The 27,470-nt window shown below is 43.4% G+C and overlaps 1 protein-coding gene across 3 annotated transcripts in view; it reads right to left on the reverse strand.

Annotated features, from left to right (window-relative positions):
• The window catches only part of Dennd5a (DENN domain containing 5A), a 65,759-nt gene extending 54,133 nt beyond the window's left edge, over positions 1 to 11,626 (reverse strand). Inside the window, exon 1 of one of the 3 annotated variants that reach the window (XM_036189000.1) lies at positions 11,237 to 11,626. In XM_036189000.1, the coding sequence (XP_036044893.1) occupies positions 11,237 to 11,342 (106 nt within the window). In that variant the 5' untranslated portion in view covers positions 11,343 to 11,626. The remainder of the gene's footprint in view (positions 1 to 11,236) is intronic. The other 2 variants (XM_036188991.1, XM_036189007.1) reach the window with 2 other exon arrangements.
• Between the last annotated feature and the right edge of the window lie 15,844 nt (positions 11,627 to 27,470).

Raw genomic sequence — 27,470 nt, forward strand, 5'->3', positions numbered from 1 at the left:
CACAGATTCTAACAATGCAAGTTTTCTTAAGGCAGCAGAAGCCATGTTAGTCAGTTTATCATAAAATGAGCTCTAACATGCCAACAAGAAAACAAAACAGGGGGTTGGGGATTTAGCTCAGTGGTAGAGTGCTTGCCTAGCAAGCACAAGGCCCTGGGTTCAATCCTCAGCTAAAAAAAAAAAAAAAAAAAAAAAAGTTCTGAAAACAGACATACCTCTGCCAGCACAGGAAAACAGAAGAGGGCTAGAGACAGAGCCCTGGGGAAGGGATGCAAGCTCTAGCCCTCCCTATACCCTGCCCTTTGTAGTTCCACTTTGGCTGTTTCTCAATTACACCCTTTAGAATAAATGAGTAATAGTAAGTAAAGCACCCAACAAATACTGGCTCCTTTTTTCCCCATGGGCTGCCATATGTATGTCCTTTCCAAATCTGTAGTCCTGAAAACAAAATGCAGGAATGCCCTTGGAGTTCCCCAATACTTCCCAAGAAAGAATACTCCACTGCATGGACATAGTAACACATATCCACTTCACAGAACATACAGCAGAACCCAAGGTAGCCAACATCTCAAATGTGATGACGCACGCACTTGAGAGGCAGAGACAGGCAGATCTCTGAGTTTGATGCCAGCCTGGTCTACAGAGCAAGTTCCAGGACTGTTAGGGCTACACAGAGAAACCCTGTCTCCAAAAACTAAAAATAGAACATGGGTGCCTGGTGCTAACGTGCCCTCAATGACCGAAAACTTCTTTACCCTTACCATCTTTTATAATAATATTTTTTTTAAAGCAGAATTTTCTAACCAGTAAAATTTTATGAATTGGTACTATCAAAACACAAACCAGCACTTGTTTTACAAAATGTTCCTTTAACCACTGTACTGGTCTGATCAGAGCCTTGCTGTGTTTCAAGTCCAGCTGTGGATGGGAAATGGTTCATTCACTCTACAGAATACCAAACAACAGCCAAAAAAAAAAAAAAAGTAAAGGGGAGTCGGGCAGTAGTAACACACACACCTTTAATTTCAGCACTCAGGAAACAGGCAGGCAGATCTCTGTGAGTTCAAGGCCAGTCTGGTCTACAGAGTGAGTTCCAGGACAGTCAGAGTTACCCACAGAAACCCTATCTTGAAAAATAAAAATAAAAAATAAACTAAGGGGGCTTTTTTCCAGCCAATAACAGAATAGTTGCAGCACAGTATTTTAAAAGGTTAGCTCTAAATTACTTGCCTGTCTAATATGAAAGGTAAAACAACCTGGCCTTTGGAAGGAAACATAGAAGAGCTTCCTTACCTTGTAATCCTCAAAAAGATACAAAATAACAGCACTACACATAAAGAGAGAAAACTGATAAACATTACAATGTAATAATGCTTTTGTGCCTTGAAAGTCACCATCAAGAGACTAGAAAGGGAATGCTGGTGAATCCCAGCACTGGAGAAGCAGAGGCAGTTAGTTCTCTGTTAGTTTCTAGGCCAGCCTGGTCTAAAGAGTGAGTTCCAGTCCAGCCAGGCTACACAGAGAAACCTTGTCTCACAAAAACCAAAGAAAGAATAGAGAGAGAGAGAGAGAGAATAAAAAGGGAAGGCACAGATTAGAAGATACCTACAATATATACCACAGACTCCCACCTAGAACATAGCAAGAATTCCAGTAAGAACTTCCAGAGAAACCCTGTCTGGAAAAACAAAAAACAAAACAACAACAACAAAAAGTTAAAGGTACTCCTATGAAGCAAATTCTAATGAAATATCAATACTCAAAATCCTGAAACTACCCATGTGCCTAGCAAATGTAGAATTCAGAGACAAAATGTAGCAAAGTAACACAATGGAAAGCATCCAAAAAAGTGAGAATGAACAATGTGAAACCACAACCAAAGTCAATGATTGGTTACAGTTAGGCTCTCAAACTTAAGTTGTGAAAAAAATTCAAAACACAGGGCTGGACTGTAAAGCACTTGTCTAACATGCTAGAAGCCCTAGATTCAATCCCTGGTATTGCCAGAAAAAAAGGAAAAAGGTCCATGACAACTCAGAAATAAAGCAAAGACAAAAAGAAAAAAGAATCCAAGACAGAGCTGGATGTGGTAGCACATGCCATCTTACCCAGCACTCAGGAGGCTGAGGCTAACACAAGATAATAAAATAAAGCCAGGCCTTGTAGAGTATGCCCGTAATACCAGCACTCTGGAGTCCAAGGCAGGAGAATAGAAGAGTTGAGAGGATAGCCTGGGCTATGTAGCAAGATAAATACATATTCATCTTCTTAATGTATAAATTATGGCATAATCAGACTCCAAAACGAAATGTTCCTCCCATTAACATCTCAGTTTCAAGTTTGACTCTGACTTTCAGACTTTTAAAAATTCAGGAACTTTAATCACAGTCCTTGCTGGTCTCTTACATTCACTACTCAGCACTCAGGAAAGTTTAAAGTTTGGCTGATTAAGTTCCAAGAGGTTAAGTATTATGCCTTACATCAGAAAACCAGTTAAGATCTGAAAAGAAACTAATGTATTTTCATAATAATACAACAAACCGTCATTAAGCGCTTACTATATAAACCACTGACTCCAGCAAAGTGAAGAACTTCGCCTAGCTGACTCTGGGTCAAGAGAAATTTCTAACACAGTTATGTAATGTTTGAAGTTGTATAATGATCAGGATTTTAGAATCAAGAGAAAACTAAACTTCTTTTTAAGAGTTTATTACACTTATTTATTGTATGTGGGGGTTGCAGAACAAATTACTTTGGGAACTGATTCTTTCTCTCCACAGTGTGGGTCCCCTGACACGGCATTGCAGCAAGCAAATTTACTTTCTGTGCCATCTCATTAGCATAGAAAAAATTTTTAGCTTTTTAATGGTCATGTTAAATGAAAAGTAGAAATGGTAAGGGGAAAAGATACTTTCCTAAAATTAAATCTCTAGTATGTAACAGTATATAACAAAATCAATCCCTATCTACATAACTAGGCTAAACCAACCTTATAGCTATCACTTGCAAACTACAAAAACAGAGTCTTGTCCAGCAGTGATTAGCACTCACCTTTAACCCGAGCACTTGGGAGGCAGAGACAGGTGGATCTCTGAGTTCGAGGCCAGCCTGAGCTGTTATACAGAGGAACCCCTGGCTCTGGTTGATTAATTAATTAAATTAATTAATTAAAGGCTTTAGAGATCGCTCAGTGGTTAAGGGCAGTTGCAAAGGATCTGGGTTCACATCTGGCAGCTCACAAGCACCTATAACTCCGCTTCTGGCCTCAGTTGAGTATGGCATTCATATGGTACACATTCAGGCAAGCAGGTTCACAAACAGAAAAGTAGGCACATACACATAAATAACACTAAACTTTTTTTTCCTTTTTTTGGTAGTTTTTGTGAACATGACTGTTTCACTGATTTCTTTTTTCAGTATATTTGTCATTCATATAGGAAAGCTAATGGTTCCTCTAATTTTGTGGGCAAGTATGTCTGTGTAGTGTGCTCAAAGGCCAAAAGGCATCAGATGCCCTGGGACAGCAGTTATAGCTGGTTGTGAGTTGTTATGTGAGTGCTGGGGATAGAACATGAGTCCTCTAAAGAGCAGCCAGTGTTCTTAACCACTGAGCCATTGTTCCACCCCAATAGAACTGATTCTCTAGACTTTCCCTGAAATGTCAGCTTAATGTATTATAATTAAAATGAGTGGAATTTGCCATCTATCTTATGAATCCTGGCCTGTGATTATTATTTCTAAGTCATTTTCTCCTGTTTCCATTACTTAAAATATCCTAAGTTTCTTGGTTATTTCCCCTATCATTTCCTTACAAGCCCACAGAAATCACAAGCAGACCCCCGTCTACCAACACAGAGGATGAGAACTGCACACTATACCAAGTACACCAAGGGACTTCTGAGGTTAGGAGATGCAAATCTTGTCCTTTCTTCTTCAAAGAAAACAGACCACATGCAAAAATCCTGAAAACACAGAGAGACACTGGGGTTGGGGGAGCACTAGCCTTCTTAGAACCAAAGCTCTACTCACTTTTTGATCTAAGATTTCCAGAACTGATAAGAGAGGGAGAGAAGAAAAACCCACAGCCAGCCTTACTAACTGTATGTAAGGAAGCAGATCATCTGCCTGATCTCCTGACACTGCAGCTCTACTTGGGTATGAGCTGGAGACTGAACCACAAAAACCCACAGCATGTCATGTCATGCCAAACTCTGTAATTCAAGACAAGTCACTAGTCAAATGCCCCATCACCAAAATATTGTTTAAGTTTTAATTAAAAAGTAAAGTCACATTAGTTTTACGATGAAATGTCACCTCATTGCTCTGACCAAAGACTGCCTGTTCTGGTTTATTTAAACTCATCTGTGAAGCACTTTCCCTGAGCTCTTTTCTGAAAGATCCCATGCAGAGCGGCCTTGACTTTCCATTTCCTATTGATGAACAGACTGCTTAGAGAAAATGGGAATTTTACTGTGAACAGAATGGAGTGGGGCAAGAAAGGTGGATGATCCTTTTCAGTACTGTATCTGAGGTGGGGAATAGCACAGCTAGAAGTCTCTAACACTGTCTAGTGTTTTACATGATCTGTTCATAAAATTCCCTTTTTCTGTTTGTAAGAATGTTCATCTAACAGATGCTGTAAATATTTGTAACAACATTTTTTTAAACCAGACCAAAAGAAAAATAAAGGGTTTTGGGAACAAGTTAACATATAAAGTATTTTTATAGAAAACAGCCATTGTCTTGTATATTTTAATAAGCAGCTGTACCAGATTTCATTTGTAATACAGTTTGTGGTATTGGAAGAAAAGGATTCTGTGATTGTCTAAAGTAAATTATGTTATAAATGCAAGGAGGAGAAAATATTAAAAACCATATTTTCTAAAAAAAAAAAAAAAAATTTAAAAAAAAGTTACATCAATACTGAGACAGCAGAGACCTGGATTCTAACAATTCTTTTCTAACTTGCTGGGTAAACACTGAACAAAAGATTTCTTTTTCCTTTTTTATTTTTTGTTAGCTTGTTTTTCAAAACAGGGTTTCTCTGTGCAACAGCCCAGGCTGTCCTGCAACTCACTCTGTAGACCAACCTGGCCTGGAACTCACAGAGATCCACCTGCTTCTGCCTCCCAAGTGCTGAGATTAAAGGCATATGCCACCCCACAAACAGCCAGGAGATTTTTTTTTTTCCAAATAAAACTGAAAAAAAAATTGTTTAAAAGTACACTGGAAAACTATAAGGTCATTTAGAACTATTAATCATTACCATCTATCAAAAGTGGTAAATAGAGTCTCTGACTTCTAGCTCTTGATACTTTTTTGTTTCTGTGACCAATATACACGAATGCATGATCATGTTTTGCACACTGGGAAGTTTAGAACTCAAAGAATACTAAATGATAGCAACCTCCACAAACCTCACCGCTTATACTACTCAGCATTCCATACAAGTATTTTAGACTAAAGTAGTTAGTCCTATCTATACAGTAGACCAGAGTGTGTGTGTGTGTGTGTGTGTGTGTGTGTGTGTTAAAAAGTCGGTTTTGGGGGACAGGGTTTCTCTGTGTAGTCCTTGGCTGTCCTGGAACTTGCTCTGTAGACCAAGCTGAACTCCAACTCACAGAGATCCACCTGCCTCTGCCTCACAGGTGCTGAGACTAAAGGTGTTTGCCACCACCACCTGGCTGCTAACAAGGTTTTTGTGTGTGTGTGTGTTTGTTTGTTTGTTTGTTTGTTTGTTTTGAGACATGGTCTCATGGTCATTATGTAGACCAGTCTATCTTTAAATCATACATCCGTCTTCCTCTGCTTCAGGCAGGCACCACCATACCTGTCCTGGCCTAGTAACATTTTGACCAGACCACAGTGTTTATATTCATTAACCAGATTTAGAATCACCTATAACACAAAGATGGGTATGTCTTCAAGGGTGTTTCCAGTGAGGTTTAACTGAGGTGGGGAGACCTACCCTAAATGCACGTGGAACCACCCCTCAGCTAGAGGCCAGACTGACTAAAAAAGAGGGAGAAAGTGCACTGAGCACCAGCACCATCTCTCTTTGCTTCCTGGCTGCAGATGAAGTGACCAGCTGCCCCATGCTTCCACCATAATAATCTCCCTGCCATGATGGACTACATCACCCCAGACTGAGCCAAGATAAACTCTTTTCCTTTAGTTGCTTTTCAAGCAAGTATCTTAAGCATACTTACAAATCCAGTGGTCTAAACTCTACCTGTTGCTATTTTAATTCCTAGAGCTGTGTTTGATCCCCCAAGAACACTCTGAAAACAGCTTGCGATCCAGCATACCCTCTTACTGTCAACCATGCCAGGATCCTGTGACTCACAGGCTCAAATACTCCAAACTAAAATCAACAACTGGTCAGACACAGTGGTGCATGCCTTTCTCTAGAAGCAGAGGCAGGTGGATCTCTATAAATCTGAGACTAGCCTGTTCTACATACTGAGCTCTAGCCCAGCCAAGGATACATAGTAAGACCCCACCTCAAAAAAATAAAATAAAATGACAATAATAAATAAAAAACTGGGCCAGCAAGATGGCTCAGCATGTAAAGATGCTTGCTGCCAATTCTGAGGACCTGAATTTGAACCCTAGAAGCTACACAATAGGAGAATCAACTCCTAAAAGTTGTCCTCTGATTTCCACATACATGCTATGACACATGTATACCCATATACATACAATAATAAATGAAATTAAAAATTTTAAATACCTGGAATATGGACATTCTACTTTATTTACCTCATTTAATAACTGAAAGTAAACCTGAAAGTTTAGTAATGACAAACAAAATTTCATCACTGAATGGAAGTCACCAGCTTCTGTGGAAAGGCAAGCCTGTTCCATAGCAGCAGGAACTGAAAGCACAGGGCCCCTTCTGTGTAAGTCCTGAGAGCTCTACACTCATCTGATAATTACAGGAGCAGTGCCAGCAAGAACCAAGCAAAGCCCAACTACACCTTCTACCAGACTTGGCCAAAAAGGAAGTTTCTAAAAGGAAATAGGCCTGGAAAAGGATGTTACCGAAGGAGACCTTAGGCAAAGAAACTATTTTTAACTAGGAAGGAAGGAAGGGCTGAACAGAATAAAGAATTTGATTTAAGCACCAAACACTGACTCGATCTCCTCATGAAAGGTACAGAGCCCCAAAGTCATTAAAGTGAAATCCACTCATTTTCCACATGATCTTCACCACCTGAGGAAGTCAAGAAGGGGCTCTCTCATGCTGTACCAGTTCAGTCTCAGAACAAATTCGTATGTATTTGAAAATGCCTTGGGCTCTGTCTTCATTATTTCCTGAGTGCTAGCCTTCTTCAGACTTCTTCCTTGTTCTACCTTGCAAAAGAAACCCATGTTCTTACTTGGGAAATCTCCCCCTACTACAGCAGCCTTGACTTTGGGCAATCAGAAGCCTGAGGTGAGCCATCAAGATTGGAGTTTCCTGTAGCTAGTAAGCTAGGTTTGAGGGCAGAGACATTGAGAATTGGCCTGGAACTCACAGATTGGTAGAGAAAGATCAAAATACTTTTCATTCATATTGACTCCCAGTTTGAAGAAACTCGCTCACCAAACATTTCTGGGGATCGAACCCAGGATTTCATGTATGCCAAACAAGCAAGCATTCTACCACTGTTTCACATCCCCAGTCAATTCATCAATCTTTATTTTAGTGGGAGGGGGGCGCAGGGATGAGATGGAGAGTGGGGATAGAGGGGGAACTAATCTCTCTGTATATAGCTCAGGCTGGGCTGGAACTAGCTAGGGACGTACTACCTCTGCCTCCAGTGCTGAGATTACAAGCATGCACTGTCACACTCAGCTCTCAAGCTTCAGCTCTATAAGATGAGAAAAAGTTTATTTCTTTTAAATAAGATATCTTTCTTTAGCAGTCAGGAATAGGAAATCAAAACCCACATTACACATAGGATGGATAGCTATAACCAAAAAGACATTCAGCCAGGTCTGCTGGGTCACACCTATAATCCTAGCACTCAGGAGGCTGAGGCAGGAGGATCACCATATTTTAAGTCCCACGACAGTCTGCCTGTGCTACAGGGTAAAAAACTCGGTGTCAAAACAAAGTAAAACAAAACAGAAAGACTGCACTGTTGGGAATACATGTGGAAACAGTGGCTGGTGGGGCAATTTTGGAAAAAAAACTAGCAAGCAGTTGCTCAAAAGGTTAAACAAAGTTTCCATATGACCTAGCAACAGTTGCATTCCTAGGTATGCAAGCCAAGGAAACCAAGCCATATGCCCACCAAAAACCATGTATGAAATGTTCACAACAATATTACTCATAATAATTAAAAAGTAGAAACAACTCAAATATTAATCAACTAATTGTATGTTTTATATCACAGAATACTAATCAACCACAAAAAAAAGAACAGTAGAATCATGTGTGGTGGTGCACATCTAATTCAAGCAGGTGGAGGCAAGAGGTAGAGGCAGAAGGATCCAAATTCAAGATGTCTCTACCACCTTCCTAATGATGAAATTACTTGGAAACATTTTTAATTTTTGTTTCTTTCTTTCTTTCTTTTTTTTTTTTCCCCTTGAGATGAGGATCTCATGTAGCCCAGGATAAACTCAAACTAGCTATGTAGACAAGGATGACCTTAAATGTCTAACTCTCCTGCATCTTGAACCTTCCCAGTACTAGGATTACAGATGTGGACCACTATACTCAGCCTGTCTAAGCATCTTTGATTTGCTTTTTCTGGACACAGCTTGTTTTGTTTTGTTTGTTTTGAGTATTTGGAAACTACCAGAGAAATAATACAACTTAACTGGGTTGGAGAAAAGAACACAGGTTCCCCTCAGTGCCTAACCAGAGAATCTGAGCGCAATTCCTAATTTCATATAGTTTCACGAACTATGACATCACCAATTTGGGAGCAATCAAACAGGCTAAGGGGAGAAAACTGCACCCTAGAGAGTCTCAGCATGGACTGCACATAGTTATTTGTATTGTTTTGTTGTGCTCAAAGAGTCCCCATGGCTCATCCAGATTCCCCAATCAACCCACCAGAAGTGAAAAGGGTGGGAAAAAAAAAATCCCCCAATCAGTGTCTGCTCTAACAAAGGCAAGCTATTGGATAAACGATCGTGGCATTACACTACTGCAACCAAATTTTAAAATGCACAAAATGCCTTCTTACACGTTGTCTCAACTCATCCCTTTCTCTATTTTCCCCATAAGCTTGCACAGGGATAGAATTTTAACTTGCTGAGAAGCCAGATAATTAACAGATATTCATAAAGAGAATGACATTTCTTTTTTAGTAAAAGATAATGCTTTTTTCAGTTTCAGTTTCAGTTCAGTAAAACCTCTTTAGTTGCAGTGCTGATTATCTAATTTGCTTGAGGCACAAATATTGCCAACAGCAAAACAACATTGTCTCATCCCAACCCAAACTGCATTTTCTTTTCTTTCCTTTTCTTTCCTTAATGTGGTGAGAATGGCCTGGAACTCCAGACCCCCCTGCTTCCACCTTCCAAGGGCAGAGTTTACATCACCCCTTAGTCTTTATTTTCTAAAACCAAATATCTACACAATTTAGCATACATTCAATGGCACAATATGAAAACAACAATAGTTATTCTACCCTTGAGCTTCATCCAGAAAATTGTTATTTTTATTGTTATTTCATTCATCCAGAAAAACTGTTGTTTTTAACCCTTCTTAACATGTTAGTTTGCTTTTCTTTCTTCTTTTTGGCCAGGGTCTCACTATGAAGCCCTGTCTGGCCCTAAACTTGTGGCAATCCTCCTGCTTCTGCCTAGAAAGTGCTGGAATTATAAAGGCACAGCACCACTGGTGACCATGTTGCTGTTTTTTAAAGACTTCCAGAGGGGCTGCTATATACAGCACAATGTCACCAAAGAAGCACTGGACCAATGGTCAAGAACTATAAGCCCTACTCTCCTTCTGGGCCTCATTTTCCTCTCAGATCCTCTCCAACACCAAAACCTAGAACCGTATCCCAAAAACTACATCATCCCAAAGTCTAAAGTTAATACATATGAAACAGATGACAACATCTGTCTGTAGTGTAGAATTAGATGACATAAAAAGGTGAGCTTGGAATACTAAAGTTGCCCCCAACAGGAGGCTCAGCTAGCATCAATCCATTACTACTTCATGACTTTTTTTTAATAAAGTATCAGTTTCTCATATGTTAAAAAAGACAATCCATTTTTGCCATCTGAAGTGTGCACTTAGTTTTTTCCAAAAGAAATACTGGAATTTTTCTGGTGACAAAAAAAAAAAAAATGCAAAACTGTCCTAGCATCTCTTAAGCAGTGTGAAATCAGTCAACAGGATGATCACTTTCAAAAGGGGAAACTGTACAGTGCGCAGTGACCACACCGTGACAGAAAGGGAAAGGAGTCCCCTCATCAATGGCATGACATAACTTTGAAGTCTAACGCAAGCCTCCACCCACTGAAACATGCTTACTGGTCACTCCAGCCAGAAACTTTTCAAAACTGTCGCAACTCAAAGGTTTCAGTGCGGGCAGCGGAGGAATTCACCGGGGATTTCATAATTCTTACACTTTCAAGCAATGGGTGCCAAATCTCGTCAGGCGTCACTGTCACTACCCCACCACTTCCCCTTCGAAAGATAACTTCAGAGGCATCTGAGCACAGCGCAACCTGTCCATCTGGGCCGTCGCCCTTTTAGTCACAAGTGACATAACTTTCATAAAAAGGCATGGCCCCGGGTGCAAGTTCTTTTCTAGTGCCAAGGGAGAAATCATTCTTCGTGTAACTCAAGTTCAGTTTGTCACTTGGTGTCTCATCCAGAGGGGCAGAGCTGTGGGGCCTAGCCTGCTCAGAAGTGAGTTATAACGGTTTTGAGGAACTGGTATCACCGGCTTCTTGGGGAGAGGCCAGATAAGCTCAAGTTTTTGTTTTGCTCTTTGGAAAAGTCTGGGTGGGACTAACTCTCACTAGGACGTGAGCTAACTTCTACCCTCCCAAAAGGGTGCTGGAAGGCACGCTCCCCTTCTTTCTGCACAAACCACTCGACCTCCTGGGTGCACACAGCGCCCGCGTCTTCGCAGGTCGCCGACGCCGTGCCCCCCGCGCGTGGGGCAGCAGGCCCTCGGGCCCCCGCGCGCGCCCCGGTCCCCTCGCCCGACCCTCGCCGGGCTCCCGGGACAAAGCGAGGACCGCGGGCCCCCGCCCGGGCTCGGCGCGCACTCACCCGACAGCTCGTCCGGCTCCAGCCCGGTCTCGGTGTCCAGCCCGCAGATGACAAAGTAGTCGGCGAAGCGACTGGGCGCCGAGCCCCCTCCGCCGCCGCCGCTCATGGCGCCGGGCCGAGCCGGGCGAGCCGCGCGGAGCCGAGCCCCCGCCCCCGGCCGCCCGCTCGCCCTCGGCCGCCGCTCCCGCCGCCGCCGCTACCGAGGCTCGGGCCGCCGCCCCCGGGCCTGGCCGGGTCCCAGCGGCCGCCGCTGCCGTGCCGGGGCAGGGGGGCGCTGGACCACCCCGCGCCGCATCCTGGACTGTCCTCCGCGCCGCGGCCCGAGCAAGCCTGAGGAAGGGCGGAGAGCGGCTGCCCGCCCCACCGCGGCCCCCGACCCGCCGCCGCCGCCGCCGCCGCGTGCGCACGCGCGGTCGGGGAGGGGCGGGCGCCGGGCGCAAAGGATGACGTGATGCTCTTTGGGCCCCGGGGGCCCGGGCTTCCAGAGCCGCGGCCGCAGTGTAGCCAGCGGCCGGCCGCCGGGATCCCGCGACTACGGCGGCCCTCACGGGACTGCGACGCCCTTTGGAAGACTGGGGGGTTGCGGAAAGAGTGGGCCACGGGGGTAGAGCTGAGACCCTGGCCCGTGCTGGCGGTGTCACCGGGATAGAGTTTCAGGACGGAGCTGTGAAGCCCACGGGATCCTGGTCCTAGACTGTCACCACACAACAGCTTCTCCTTGTCCGCGTTCCTGGTGTCAGTGGCGGGGCTTTCCCAATAGATCTGAGGAAAGCCTGTTCTTTGGAGAGGGTGGGTCAGTTTATCTTATATTTACCCTTAATTTGCAGATAGGGAAACTGAGGTTCAAAGAAAAGCAAGAGACAAAACCTACTCTTGAGTGCCAAGTTCTCAAACAGCTCACCACCCCGCAACCCATGCACCAAGCTGTCTCTCCACCTTCTAAGAGGCCCCAGCCACTTAGAAGTTCTTTCTTTTTATGCTGTCAGAATTTGCCCGCCCTCCCTTTTTCCTCCCTTCCTTCCTTCCCTCCTTCCCTCTCTCCCTGCCTCCCTCCCTTCCTCCCTCCCTCCCTTCCAGTGCGCCTTCCCATGGAGGAGAAAAGGGTGGCTGAGAGAGTGAACCCTCCTGACCCTGTCTCTCACCTCAACAACAGACCCTCTGATTTCATTCCCCCAGAAGCTAGACAGATGTGTCATTTCTTTTGTTTTTTGAAAGGGGTCTCACTGTGTCTGTGTCGCCCTGACTGACTCAGAATTCACTATGTGCTTGTACCGACCTGTAGCGATTCTGTTACTTCTGCCTCCTTGGTGCTGGGCTTAGAGGCCTGCACTGCCACACCAGGCTCAGGTGGGTCTTTTAACTTAATATCAGACGCTAAGAAAGCCATACACTGTAGTGATTGCTGTAATGAGCTGTAAAAACAACCCTCCAGTATGAATCCCTACTTTAATAATTTACAGTGTGATGTTGGCAAGTTATTTATGTAATCTGTAGGTGCCAGCAGGCATTATTTTTGTGAAAGCATAAAACAAATGCCATGTATAGGTAAAGTGGTGAGGATTATATCCAGAACATAAAAGACACTCCAGAAATACTATGCTTCGTTGTCATTGCTGCAGAATGGTGTGCTCAAGGTCTGCTCTGGCAAGCAGCCAACTAAGGACTATAGAAAGCAGTTGGCTTTCCCAAGGGCTGAACTTGGGCTCTCTCCTGGGTCCTGTCTCCAGTATTTCTCTCAAGTACTGGATCCCTTCGGGAGCATGGCCGAGAGGTCACAACCGACATCACTGGAAACCATAGCATCTGCTCCCTGGATCTAACCTCCCTGAACAGATGGAAGAAAACTCAAGAGATGAGAGCAGCTTTACTAAGTCCATCTGAAGTGATGCCACCTTATACTGCATGCTTGCTTGGGGCAAGGACTATGCAGGGGGCTCAGAGAGCTAAACAGAGCAGGGACAGGAAGCCTAAGGCTGTTGGGTCATGGTCAGGGAAGGCTTCCAGAGATCCAGGGGATAAACAAGAAATTCTTACATCAGATATATAACATGAGCCACAACAGAGTGGAAAAACCCATACCTTTGGGCAGCATCAAGGAATGAACTAATATGGAAGGTAGGAAAGTCAGATAAGATGGAGTAAGCCTATCATCCCAGCATCCTGGAGGCCAAGCAAAAGGATTGTAGATCTGAAGCCAGCCTGACCAGACAGTAGAGACCCCGTCTCAAAAAAAAAAAAAAAAAAAAAAGCAAACAGAGCCAGAGTATTAACAAGGGTTGAAAACTGAAAACAGAGAGGGAGAAAAGGGTTGGGGCAGGACAGGCTTCAAGTGCCAGGTATAAAACTGGCCCTAGCCGGGCGGTGGTGGCACACGCCTGTAATCCCAGCACTCGGGAGGCAGAGGCAGGTGGATCTCTGTGAGTTCGAGGCCAGCCTAGTCTACAAAGCCAGTTCCAGGACAGCCTCCAAAGCTACAGAGAAACGTGGGGGGGGGGGGATGGCCCTAGAGGAGTACATGTAAAATTAAAGGATCACTTGGGGGTAATATTACAGAGGAGACTTGGGGGTGGAAATTTCAATTAAAACTAAAGAAAAAAAGGAAGAGATTTGGAAAAGAGTAAATATCCTCAGTTTAAAAGTCCAGAAATGGGTTGGGGATTTAGCTCAGTGGTAGAGAGAGCACTTGCCTAGCAAGCTCAAGGCCCTGGGTTCGATCCTCAGCTCAAAAACAAAACAAAACAAAAAAAGTTCAGGAATGTTTTACCCAGACTAGCCTGCTGCTAGAAGATCTCTCTTACACTAACTCAGCCCAAAAGACACAAGTTGAAAACAAATCCATGACTGTATTAATTTTTCTTAAGAAATGGTAGCTGCTCAGAGGCCCAGAATACTCAACTGTAAAGTGATCTCCTTCCCAGTATGCTTGGCAGAATAATTGCTTCTTAGAGAGTCGGAGGAAATACAGAAGTAGTCCTCACTAGTTAGTGACTAAGCCTCTGTCCCCACTCCTCATACTAGCTGTGTAAAGGAGGCACGTCAATTAACCTCTCCTGGACAAGAACTGTCATTCTTTTCTAAAAAATTTATTTATTTATCTTTATTTTATTTGCATTGGTGTTTTGCTGCATGTATGACTGTGTGAGGGTGTCAGCTCTTGAGTTACAGACAGTTGTGAGCTGCCATGTGGGTGCTGGGACTTGAACCCAGGTCCTCTGGAAGAGCAGTCAGTGCTCTTAACCACTGAGTCATCTCTCCAGACCCCGGCATTCTTTTTTTTTTTAAATTACTTTATTTTTATTTTTTATTTTATATGTATTGGTGTTTTGCCTGCATGTATATCTGTGTGAGGGTGTCAGGTGCCCAAAGCTGGAGTTCCAAGCAGGTGTGAGCTGCTGGGAGTTAAACCCAGATCCTCTGGAAGAGCAGCCAATGCCCTTAATTGCTTAGCCATCTCTCCAGCCCCAAGAACAGCCATCCAGTCTTTTTTTGTTTTGTTTTGTTTTGTTTTGAGACAGGGTTTCTCTGTGTAGCTTTACACCTTTCCTGGAACTCACCCTGTAGCCCAGGCTGGCCTCCAACTCAAAGAGAGATCTGCCTGCTTCTGCCTCCTGAGTGCTGGGATTAAAGGTGTGCACCACCACTGCCCAGCCCATCCAGTCATTCTTACCTCTCAATAGATTACAGTGCAGGCTCAGAAATTAATTGAAGAATTAATGGATTTTAAATATTGAAAGTATTATATACTTGCATTGTTTTGTTTGAGACAAGATCTCTCTTTCTCTCTCTCTCTTTTTTTCACAGTCCATTAAGGCTTTTTATTAATGTGTTTTACATCTCTAGAAAAAGAATTGCAGGATTTTCCCAGCTCTGTGGTCGTCAATGATTTCAAACTCACCAATGTAACCATGCGTCATCATCACAATTAGGAACCTAACGATGACTTTGGAGCAGGGCCTGATGAGGACCTGGTGTTTGCTTCTCTTCTCAGCATCGTTGATGCTCTTGAGAGCATCAGCCAGGACATTCATGTGCACCATGGTGACGGCCCAGAAAGATGGCGGAAAGAGCAGGGTCTCTATATAACCCAGCTGACCTGGAATTGCCTATGAAGCCCAGGCTGGCCTTAAATTTGAGATCCTCCTACCTCAGCTTCCCAAGTGCTGGGATTATGGACATGTATCTCCATGCCTGACTATAATATACTCTTTTATATTTAAGAATATCTTTATTACACTTATTTATACCTAAGAGAGAGTGTGTGTGCGTGCAATGGCATGCATGTGGAAGTCAGGACGACTTAGGGGAATCCATTCTTGTCTTCCGTGATATTGGGTTCACAGAATGGAACTCTAATTGTCAGATTTGGTAGCAAGTACCTTCACCCACTGAGCCATTTCAACAGCCCAATACATAATGTTTATTATGAACACAACCTGGGGTGCCCAATTCAATGAAGGACATTGACAAGTAAGTGGGTATCTGAGGGGACGTAATTACAGAAATGGGTGGGAAGCAGAGTGCACCTGGAGTGTTCATGGAGCAATAAGGAGGCGAGGGGGGCTTGAGAGGACTGAGTTTGGGGAGAAGATAGAAGTGATTCTTGCACTTCACTATGAAAATCACATCTCTCCTTCCATGGTGTGTGCAGAGCTGTTCCTGGAAGACAAATACCTCAGCAGGAACACATTTTCTGTTTTCCTTGAATCCACGTGGCTGGTTGGAACCAATGGGATGTTTAAGGAGTGTTGGCATGCAGCTCCTAGATCAGGACAGTTAAGAAAGGAGAAGTTCCCTTGGTGATAAGGCTCACCTTTGATTCCAACACTGGAGGGAGAGTCAGGTGGGTCTTTGTAAATTCAAGGGTAGCCTGGTCTACAGAGCAAGTTCAAGGCCAGCCAGGGATACATAATGAGATCTCTCTTTAATAAACAAATAAGCTTATTTTTATATTATTTATTTACACTGGTATTTTGTTTGCATATTTGTATTTGTGAGGACATCAAACGCCCTGGAACTGGAGTTACAGACAGCTGTAAGCTGTCATGTACATGCTGGGAATTGAACCAGGGTCCTCTAGAAGAGCAACCAGTGCTCTTAACCACTAAACCATCTTTCTAGCCCCAAGATTATTTTTGTAATGCCAAGACTGGAGATGTAGCTCAGTGATGACCCTGACTCTACATACTTGATAAATAGTTTTGAATCAGTTCAAAGACACATGACATCACTTCTCTTCCTCCTCCCTTCAGTTTCACACCTTCCCTGGGATAGAAAAGAACAGCAGGGCTACACTCTGCAAAAACACCTCCTAAAGAGAGGGGAGGAAGAAAATGGTCACAGCCCGGCGGTGGTGGCGCATGCCTGTAATCCCAGCACTCGGGAGGCAGAGGCAGGTGGATCTCTGTGAGTTCGAGGCCAGCCTGGGCTACCAAGTGAGTTCCAGGAAAGGCACAAAGCTACACAGAGAAACCCTGTCTCAAAAAAGAAAAAAAAGAAAAGAAATTGGTCACAACAGTTCAGCTCAAGAGCAGAGAGAAAATGAACTGACAGGAAAGGTCTACAGATCCACTAAGAGCTAAACACTGCCTTTTGAGCCAAAATGAAGATACTGACATATTTTGCACCAAACTAGCTGTGTAATTACTTATTTGCAATGTAGAAAGGGTTCCAAGAGTAAAAACTGAGAATAATCCAAATTACTCATCTACACCATACAGGTTAAAGAAACCAGTTTATGCAAACATGGGAATATTATACAGATAGAAAACAAGCAAGAAGAGAAATAAAAGGGGGGAAGAGATTTCAATATGTACCAGTGAGGAACATATCAGTACAAAATATTAGTTAATAAGCAATCTAGGCAAGCTTGGCTACATAGGTTCTGATATCAAACAAATAAATAACAGCAAAAACAAAACAACAACAAAAACAGGTGCCAGAGAGATGGCTCAGTGGTTAGAGTGCCCACAGTTCTTCTGGAGAACCTGAGTTCAGTCTGAGCACCCATGTCAGGTGGCTCACAACCACCTGTGCCTTAGTTATTTTTCTATCGCTGGTATAAAACATCTTGACCAAGAGTCAATACATTTAACTGGGCTTATGGTTTCAGAGGGTCAGAGTCCATGATGGCAGAGCAAAGGTGTGGTGGTAAGGAGAGCTGAGAGCTCACTTCTTGATTTGCAAGTAGAAGGCAGAGAGCAGTATTCTGGGAATAGCACCATTCTTTTGAAACCTCAAGGCTGCCCCAGTCCAATAAGCCCACACCTCCTGATCCTTCCCAAAGACTTCTACCTACTGGGGACATTTGAGCCTATTCGAGAACATTTTCATTCAAAGCACAGCCTGTAACTCAGTTCCAGGAAATCTAATGACCTCTGGCTTCCACAGATAACTGTATGTACATGGTATACGTAAACTCATACACACACATACATTTTTTAAAAATAAAGACAAATAAAAAAACAGGAACTGAAGAGATAACTCGGCACTTAAGTGCACCTGCTGCTCTTGTAGAGGACCAGGGTTCAGTTCCCAACAGCCACATGGCAGCTCCTAACTGTATGTAATCCAGTTCCAGGAGATCAGTACATATGTGGTACACATATATACATGCAGGCAAACACTTGTGCACATGAAATAAAAACAAATACTTTGAAACAAATTCATTTAGGAAAAAAATAAAGGGTTAAGGATATAGTTTAGTCAGAAGACAGCTCTGAATTCAACCCCAGAGTCACATAATGTAAGTATTGTGGCATAGATCTGTAATCCTAGCCCTCAGGAAGTAGAGCCAGGAAGCTTAGATTAGGAGTTCAACGCCATCCTTAGCTGTATCTGGAATTTCAGGACAGCCTGAGTTATACTAGGTCACACACACACACACACACACACACACACACACACACACACAGAGAGAGAGAGAGAGAGAGAGAGAGAGAGAGAGAGAGAGAGAGAGAAGGTACATTGAGTATGATGGTACACACCTATAATCTGGGACAGAGAAGCAGAATTCCAGTTCAAAACTAGCTTGAGCAACATAGCAAGACTCTGCCTCAAAGCAAAGGGTTGAGGTACAGTTCAGTGGTAGCCTAGCACATGCAAAGCCCTGGGTTCAATCCTCAGCACCTAAGAAATGTGTAAAAACATTACAGAATTGTACACAGTAGCTGAAACATAGAAGCAACCCAAGTGTCTACTGGCAGATTAATTGACAATGGATAAGCAAAATGTAATATAGGCCACAAGAGAATATTATTAAGCCCTTAAAAAGAAGGGAATCCGGATAGGGTGTAGCCCAGTTGTTAGAATGCCTGCTCAGCATGAACAAAGCCCTGCACTCCATCCTCAGCTCAGCAGGAACGAGACTGCAGCCCGGACATTGTTGTAATTCCAGTACTTGAGGTGTAGATACAAGAGGATCAGAAGTTCAGTCATTTTTTAGCAACATAGAAAGGTAAGAGTCAGTCTAAGCTACATGAGACCCTACTTTAAAAAAAACATATATATACATACATATATATATATATATATATATATATATATATATATATATATATAATTTAGGGTCTGGAGAGGTGGGTCAGTAGTTAAAAGCATTTCATCTTTCAGAGGACCAGGGTTCAGTTCCCAACACCCACACAGTTGCTCACAATCAGCTATAAACTCCAGTTCCAGAAGATCTGACCCCTTCTTCTGGCCTCTGTGGGCACTGTACACACAATGTACACAGACATACATGCAGACAAAACATCCTGTCTTAGAATCTCTATTGCTTCAATGAAACGACCAAAAAGCAATTTGGGGAGGAAAGGGTTTATTGGGCTTATGCTTCCATATCACTGCTAGGAAGTCAGGACAGGAACTCAAACAGGGCAGGAACCTGGAAGCAGGAGCTGATGCAGGGGCCACGGGGGGATGCTGCTTACTGACTTGCTCTCCTTGGCTTGCTCAGCCTGCTTTCTTATAGAACCAGCACCACCAGCCCAGGGATGGCACCATCCACAATGGGCTGTACCCTCCTCCATCAATCCTAATTAAGAATATGCCCTATAGGTTTGCCTATAGCCTGATCTTGTGGAGCCAGTTTCTTAATTGAGGTTGCCTCCTCTCAGATGACTTTAGCTTGTGTCCGGTTGACATAAAACTAGACAGTACTTACCCATACACATAGAATTTAAAGAAAAAAATTTTGTGATTTTTCAAGACAGGGTTCTTTGTGTACCCCTGGCTGCCCTGGAACTAGCTCTGTAGACCAGGAAAGCTTTGAACTCATAAAGATCTGCCTGCCTCTGCCTCCCAAGTGCTGGAATTAAAGGCATGTGTTACTGCCACCTGGCTTAAAAATTAAAATTAAAAAAAAATCTAAAAAAAAAGTATTTGCTTTGCTCAATGAAAAGTTCTACTGTGTAAACAAAGGAACCTACTGATCCTTCACAGTTTGTTTTATTTCTATTATTAGTTTTAAGACACAGTCTCACTACATTGGCCAGGCTGTTAGGCCCCAGTCTCTGGAGTGTTAGGGTCATAAGCACTGTCACCATGCTCGATAATCATAGCCATCTCTGACTGATTTTTACCTAAGGAATCACAGCTATTTCACTTTCTCACACCCTACTGCCCACCTTGCTTGTAAACAGGACTCCTCCTGTCTCTCAACAACTCACTTTCTAAAAGAATTGAAAATCAGGCCACACTGCCAGAACGTTCTCGGCACAGAGTTAAGCAGCTATGCTATGTTATGGTTTTATAGTTCCTAAATGATGGCCTTAACCAGGGCCTGGTTCCTCCGTGTTCTTTCGTTACATATGTAATCCTAAATCTCATGGCAAAACACTTCTTGTGAGCCCCAGAAGATGTACACAGTCGGATATTTCCACTCGTTCACTGATTTCTCTGGAGCCTCTTTTCGGGGAGCCTTTCTTTGTCGTCCTTATTATGGCAGCACTATCTCTGTCACTTTTATTCTTGCTTTGAACTAAACCTCTTAATGAAACTCCTCTTGAGGTTTTCTGTTTTTTCTTCGAGACAGGGTTTCTCTGTGTAGTTTTGGTGCCTGTCCTGGATCTCACTCGGTAGACCAGGCTGGCCTCGAACTCACAGAGATCCGCCTGGCTCTGCTTCCCGAGTGCTGGGATTAAAGGCGTGCACCAACACCACTCAGCTTGAGGTTTTTCAAAAAGATTTATTTTGTGAGTGTTTTGTCTGCATATATGTGTACTACATGTGTTCCTGGTGCCTGCAAAGGTCAGAAGAGGGCATTGGAGTCCTTGGAACTGGAATTATAGATGTAGCTCTGGCTTGCCTGGAACTAGCTATGTAGACCAGGCTGGCCTTAGAATCTGAGATCCACCTGCTTCTGTCTCCTAAGTGCTGGGGTTAAAGGTATGTGCCACCATGCTTGGTCACCTCTCCCAGTTTTAAAGGAAAGTTTCTCTTTATGGTTAAAGCCCCTGTTAAGCTATTTCTGATATGTTATTCCCATGTGTGCGTGTGTGAGTGCGTGTGTCTAAAGAAGCCAGAAGAGGATATTGGATTGCCTGGAGCTGGTGTTCCTGAGCCACCTGACTTGAAGCTCTGAGTAGGAGCCTGACTCCTGGAAGAGCAGAAAGCACTCCTAACTGCTGAGTGGTCTCTCTAGCCCTACTGTTTTTTTCTGTCTCCCACCTCACAGCCTGGTCACAGTCTAGGTGGAGGCGCTTTCACTTAACAAAGCTGATTCCTGGAGGGCAATTATGTGTCAGCTCCTTTTCTGAACCATCAACCACCTCTGCTCCATTTATATTTAACAGACATCACCCTGTAGCCATGTAACTAACAACAACAAAGAAGCCTCCAAAATCAGTCAGCCTCAACCCACATCTGAAACTGCAAGTTGAGGAACAGAAGCAAATGTTGATAATGCCCCCAAGGGTTGCAACCTTCCCTAAAGTAGTGTGTGAACATGTGAATGTGTTTCTGTATGGGTGACTGATCTGGTGCAGGACTGATCTTGTATGTAGATGCATACATACATGTGTTTGCATGAATGTGTATGTGTGTGTGTGTGTGTGTGTGTGTGTGTGTGTGTGTGTGTGTGTGTGTGTGTTGACGTAGAAGAGGGTAGTCAGACCCAGAAAGCAGAGAAGTATCTTTGGCTCTCAGCCCCTCTCCCTTCCCCCCCATGTCCCATTGGACTACAAAGCTTTTCAGAATCAGACCAGATGGCCTCTTGTGTGCTGCACCCAGCCTTTTCCCTTAGACTGTGAACACAGTGGCACCGTTATTCTCATCAGCTTGGGGCCAAGAGCTTCCTGGGAAAGGCCGGATGGTCCTAGTGAGGGAGAAATGAAAGGCCCTTGGACCAGATCCCAAAGGGAAGATATATTTAGCTGTCGCTGAGCTCTGAAAGATTTTTGTTTTGCTTTGTTTTGAGACTGGGTCTCAGTATGTGTATGTGGCTGGCCTAGTCTCAAACTCTCTATATAGGCCAGCCTGGTTTCAAACTCATAGCTTGTCTCTGTCTCCAGAGTACTGGGATTTAACGATTCATGGCATCACATCCCACTTCTGAAAGATTTTGAGATGGGGTGCTGGAATTGTCATCTATCTTGATTGTAATGGTGGTTACATAATGGTTCATGACTGACAAAACTGAGAACTACCCACTAAAAATAGTAAATTTCACTAATATGAAAATACATACAACTTATAATTGACTATTTTGGGATTTTTTGTTTGGTCTTTTGAGATAGGGTTTCATGTAGTCCAGGCTGACTTCAAACATTGTAAATTAGTATTTGTGACTCTGGCTCTTAACACCCTGAAAGTAACATGGGCTGCCTACTAACTTTTTTTTTTTTTTTTTTTTTTTTTTTTTTTTTTTTTTAGGAGCTCTGGCAAGTTTTATTAAAGAAAAACTTTCCTAGTTTACTTTTCACCAGTCTGTTCTGGCATGCTTCTAATAATATCAAACAGACTTCCATCCAATAGGTCTCATTGTGGGCACCGTTAATTTGCATAGTTATTATGACAGTCTTCCAATAGGTGGCAGTAAAGTATCTGGAGCTGCATCCTTTACACACACACACACACACACACACACACACACACCCCACACAAGGCTACTGGATATTTGCCAGCACGTGGCTGGTAGACAGCAGAACACAGATTTGCAGAGCTACAGTCAACATCTGTTATGCTCTTCCATTACAGCTTTCTTTGTGCTTCTGCTCCATTCTCCTCTCACCTTTGACCCTCATCACCTGGTTGCGAGCATGGTGCTGGATATGGTCAGTGGGCAGGCAGTATCTATACCTACCTCTTTCTTTTATGCCCAAGGCCACCTGCATCACCATTCCATTCACGTACTGTGCTTAGAAGGGCCATGTGTTGCGGAATATTTGTTTACATTGTGAAGATGTGTCTTTGCCAAGGCACCTTCTGATTGGTTTAATGAAGAGCTGAATGGCCAATAGCTAGGCAGAAAGAGGTTAGGTGGAACTTTCTGAGGACAGAGAGGACTCTGGGAAGAAAATAGGCAGAGTTGCCAGCCAGCCAGAGGAAGCTGGATGGGCAGTACAGATAAAGGTAACCAAGCTACATAAAAGAACAAAGATTAAAAGATAAGGGTTAATTTAAGTTCTAAGAACTAGTTATGAACAAGTCTAAACTAAGGCCAAGCTTTCATAAATAATATGCCTCTGTGTCATTATTTGTGAGCTGGTGGCCAAAAGAAAAATCCATCTACAGTCACACATTTGATTTAATGTTTTGCCGTGACCTTACAATGCCAATCTTTCAACAACAAAAATTGTGATGTATGATGAGTCACAGAAACTGGAGATCTGTGAGCCATGAGTGTCTACTTTTTTTTTCTGCTTTCATTCCTTTAAAACATTTATAAAACTATCTGAGCAGAGAATTCCAGTACCAGTGTGATATATAGGCCAGTACAAGTTGAGCATCGATATCCTCAACTGGAATATTGAAAATCTGACAAGAAATGCCTGCCAGCCTGCTAAGGGCTGGGGCATAGCTCACTGGCACAGTGTAGATTAGGCTGAGCTCAAATTTACTATGTAACTAAATGCTGGGATTACAGGCTGTACCATCAGGACAGATTTTTGTAGTGCTGAGAATTAAACCCATGGTTCTGTGTATGCCAAGCAAGCACTCTATCAACTGAGCTTAATTACCAACCTTTCACTTACTGTGTGACTCTATCTTTAGTTCTTATTCCCTGTAATACTTCCTTATTCAGTGTTATTTAAAAGAGATTGTTGGTATATTGGGAGGTACAGACAGAAGGATCACAAGTTTTAGGTTATTCTCAGCAACAGAGTAAACTCAAGGTTAGTCGGGGTTAGAGGAGGGAGGGAGGGAGGGAGGGAGGGAGGGAGAGAGAGAGAGAGAGAGAGAGAGAGAGAGAGAGAGAGAGAGAGAGAGAGACTGAGACTCACTTTATAGCTGTGGGTGGTATGAACTTGGTATGTAGATGTAGACCAGGCTGGCCTCAATTCAGAGATCCGCCTGCCTCTGTCTCCTGAAAGCTGGAGATACCACTCCCAAGCCCCACCCTGGCTCACCCAGTTTTCTTGCACCACTCAGGGATCCAGTTCACTAAACCTTCTCCCCAGCACCTATTTATTCTTTAGACAGGACGTTATTTTGTGTAGTCCAGCTGGTCTGAAACTCACAAACTCTCTGCCTCAGTTTTCAGGATTGCAGGCATGAGCCATCATGTTTTCAAAACTTAATACTTGTTTTTGTGTCTATATAGGTGTTCCTTAGAGCTGAAGTTACAGGTGTTTGCAGGACATAGCTGCTGGAATCCAAACTCTAGTACTCAATTGAGTATCTGCTAGGCTCTCTCCAACCCACAATGACTTCAGATTTATTGTATGTGTATATTTTGCCTTCATGTGTACATATGTGCACCATGTGTGTCTGATGCCCACTGAGGTCAGAAGAGGGCATTGGATCCTCTGGAACTGAAGTTACAGATGGTTGTGTGCCACCATGTGCGTGTTGGGAATCAAACCTTCTTCCTCTGCCAGAGAAACAAGAGCTCTTGACCTGAGTCATTTCCCCAGCCAATATATTTTAAAAACTATCTAAAATTGCTACCTTCAAAATGTCACACAACAGACTGTCCCACTATAACACTACCAGTAATGATGGACTAAGTTGTTACCTGTGGTCAATTTAAAAGCCACAACTCAGCCGGGCGGTGATGGTGCACACCATAAACCCCAGCGCTCGGGAGGCCAGTTCCAGGGCAGCCAGGACCGTTTAAATATAGAGAAACCTTGTCTTGGAAAACAAACAAACAAACAAACAAAAAAGACCACAACACAAACCTTATAGGCATTCAAATCTTTATTTAAAATAGACAAACGTGGAGTTTTGAGGACATGAACTCTCCTCCACTGTTCCAACTCAGATCTCTGGACTTCATGTTCAGAATGTTTTCTACAGCACTTCTGTCAGTAGAACATTGAGAACTTGGGGCTCAGCAATGCTACTAGGCTTCAGATGGAGAAATAGCAGAGTTCCAGGCCCAGCCTCTTGCTGAAGTCACAAGGTACATATCTGATAGCCTTCCTGTCTACTGTCATGCAAACCACCCCCACTGATTCCTTTACACAAATACACTACTCCTGGGCTATATAGTCCCAGCTACTCTTCCTTTTCTTTTTCTTTTTTTTTTTCCGGCTTTTCAAGACAGGGTTTCTGTGTAGCTTTGTGCCTTTCCTGGAACTCATTTGGTAGCCCAGGCTGGCCTTGAACTCAAGAGATCCGCCTGCCTCTGCCTCCCGAGTGCTGCGATTAAAGGCATGCACCATTACCACCCGGCTTGCTTTTCTCCATACATCAGTTTGTTGTGACCAGATCAACCTTACTTCTCATGGGTCTGGTTTCCATCCTCAAAGAGACCATGGTTACCTGAGACACAAGAGCCTTCTTTCCAGCCCCTGTATGTTTTCCAGATAGGTTCTTGCTATTAGCCTAGGCTGGCCTTGAACTCAATGTGTCTCTCCAGCCACAGCTAGTATTGCCTCAAACTCACAGAGATCCACCTGCCTCCGCCTCCCAAGTGCTGGGATTACAGGCGTAGGCCACCACCACCCAGCTTTTTTGTCTTTTTTTTTGCCAGAGCTAAGGACCAAACCTGGGGCCTTGCGCTAGCTAGGCAAGCGCTCTACCACTGAGCTAAATCCCCAACCCCGAATTTCTATTTCTTTTATTTCTAGAGTGCTGCTAAGCCAGCTCTTCTTTTTTTGTTTCTTTATTTTTTTTTGGGGGGGGGGTTCAATACGGGGTTTCTCTGTGTAGTTTTGGAGCCTGTCCTGGAATTCACTCTGTAGTCCAGGCTAGCCTCAAACTCACAGAGATCCGCCCGCCTCCGCCTCCCAAGTGCTGGGATTACAGGCGTAGGCCACCACCACCCAGCTTTTTTGTCTTTTTTTTGCCAGAGCTAAGGACCAAACCTGGGGCCTTGCGCTAGCTAGGCAAGCGCTCTACCACTGAGCTAAATCCCCAACCCCGAATTTCTATTTCTTTTATTTCTAGAGTGCTGCTAAGCCAGCTCTTCTTTTTTTGTTTCTTTATTTTTTTTGGGGGGGGGGGTTCAATACGGGGTTTCTCTGTGTAGTTTTGGAGCCTGTCCTGGAATTCACTCTGTAGTCCAGGCTAGCCTCAAACTCACAGAGATCCGCCTGCCTCCGCATCCTGAGTGCTGGGATTAAAGGAGTGTGCCACCACTATCCAGTTTTATATTTTCTCTTAATTTTGCTTTCTTTTAAAAAACTAGTTGATTGAAGGACATTTGGATTGCTTTCATTTTTGGTCTAGTTATGAACAGTTGCTAAAAAGAGAAACTGGATCACTCATTCAAACATCACTGGTGGGGAAGTTATTTCCAATTTTTTAAATATATAATTTATTTTTATTTTATGTGCATTGGTATTTTGCCTGAATGTATGTCTGCCTGAGGGTGTCAGAGCCCTGAAACTGGAATTACAGACATGTGTGAGCCACATGTGGGTGCTGGAAACTGAACCTGGGTCCTCTGGAAGGGCAGTCAATGCTCTTAACCACTGGCTCATCTCTCCAACCCCAAATTTTTTGTTTTTAGTTAGCCTAGAAGTCAGAGATCTACCTGCTTCTGCCTCTTAGATTAAAAGTGTGTGCAACCACACTGTAATCTTAATCTTTTTATTTTGAGACAATCCTAATAGATTACATGTAGTTATATGTAGTTCTAAGAAATCAGAGAAATCGTATGCACCCAATTTCATCCAAAGGCAACATCTCACAAAGACACATACTGACATCAACACCAAGACCCATAGCAGTCTAGTCCCCTGGTTCCTATTCTCAAGGTTTCATAAAGAATTATATCAAGCCGGATGTTGGTAGCACACGCCTTTAATCCCAGCATTCAGGAGGCAGAGGCAGGAGGACCTTTGTGAGTTGGAGGCCAGCCTGGCCTACAGAGTGAGTTCCAGGACAGCCAGGGCTATGGAGAAACCCAGTCTTGAAAAACAAAACAAAACAAAAATCAAAACAATTCTTTTAATCAAGAAATGTTATTTGTTAAAAAATGTATATACTCTGATGAAGTCAATCTAGAGCATGACATTAATATTTCTCCAGTGTAATCTACATTTTAGTTTACAATTATTAACCATCATAGATAAGTTAAATCAAAGTAACAAAGCTCCATGAAAGAGCCAGAAACTAAGAAGGAAACAGTCTTAAGCATCTGGACTGCCTACTTAGCCTACTTGCCTCTCCATTACAATAGGATGTTCTCTTTTGGTTATTCCTAGGATGTGGTTATGAGCTGGGTGGCGGTGGTTCATGCCTTTAATCCCAGAACTCAAGAGGCAGAGGCAGGCAAATCTCTGTGAGTTCAAGTCCAGCCTGGTCTACAAAACAAGTTCCAGGACTGGCTCCAGAGCTACACAGAAAAACCCTGTCTTGAAAAAAAAAAAAAAAAAAATTTGGCTATGGTTATACCTCAGTCATATGGATGGTACATATTTAAGCATGGGCAAGGCCCTGGGTCTAATCCCTAGCCCAAAGATAGAGACAGTGCTTAAAGATTGGATTTATGTTTGGCATTATGCCAAATCTGTGCTCTATGAACACTGGTGACACACTGTATTTGGGGTAATACCTACTACTGCCAAGTTGTGTTTCCCTGAGACAAGATTCAGGTATCCAAGCTGTCCAGGAACTCTACCTCTTA

Source organism: Onychomys torridus, chromosome 1, assembly GCF_903995425.1.
Source record: "Onychomys torridus chromosome 1, mOncTor1.1, whole genome shotgun sequence".
NCBI lineage: Eukaryota > Metazoa > Chordata > Mammalia > Rodentia > Cricetidae > Onychomys > Onychomys torridus.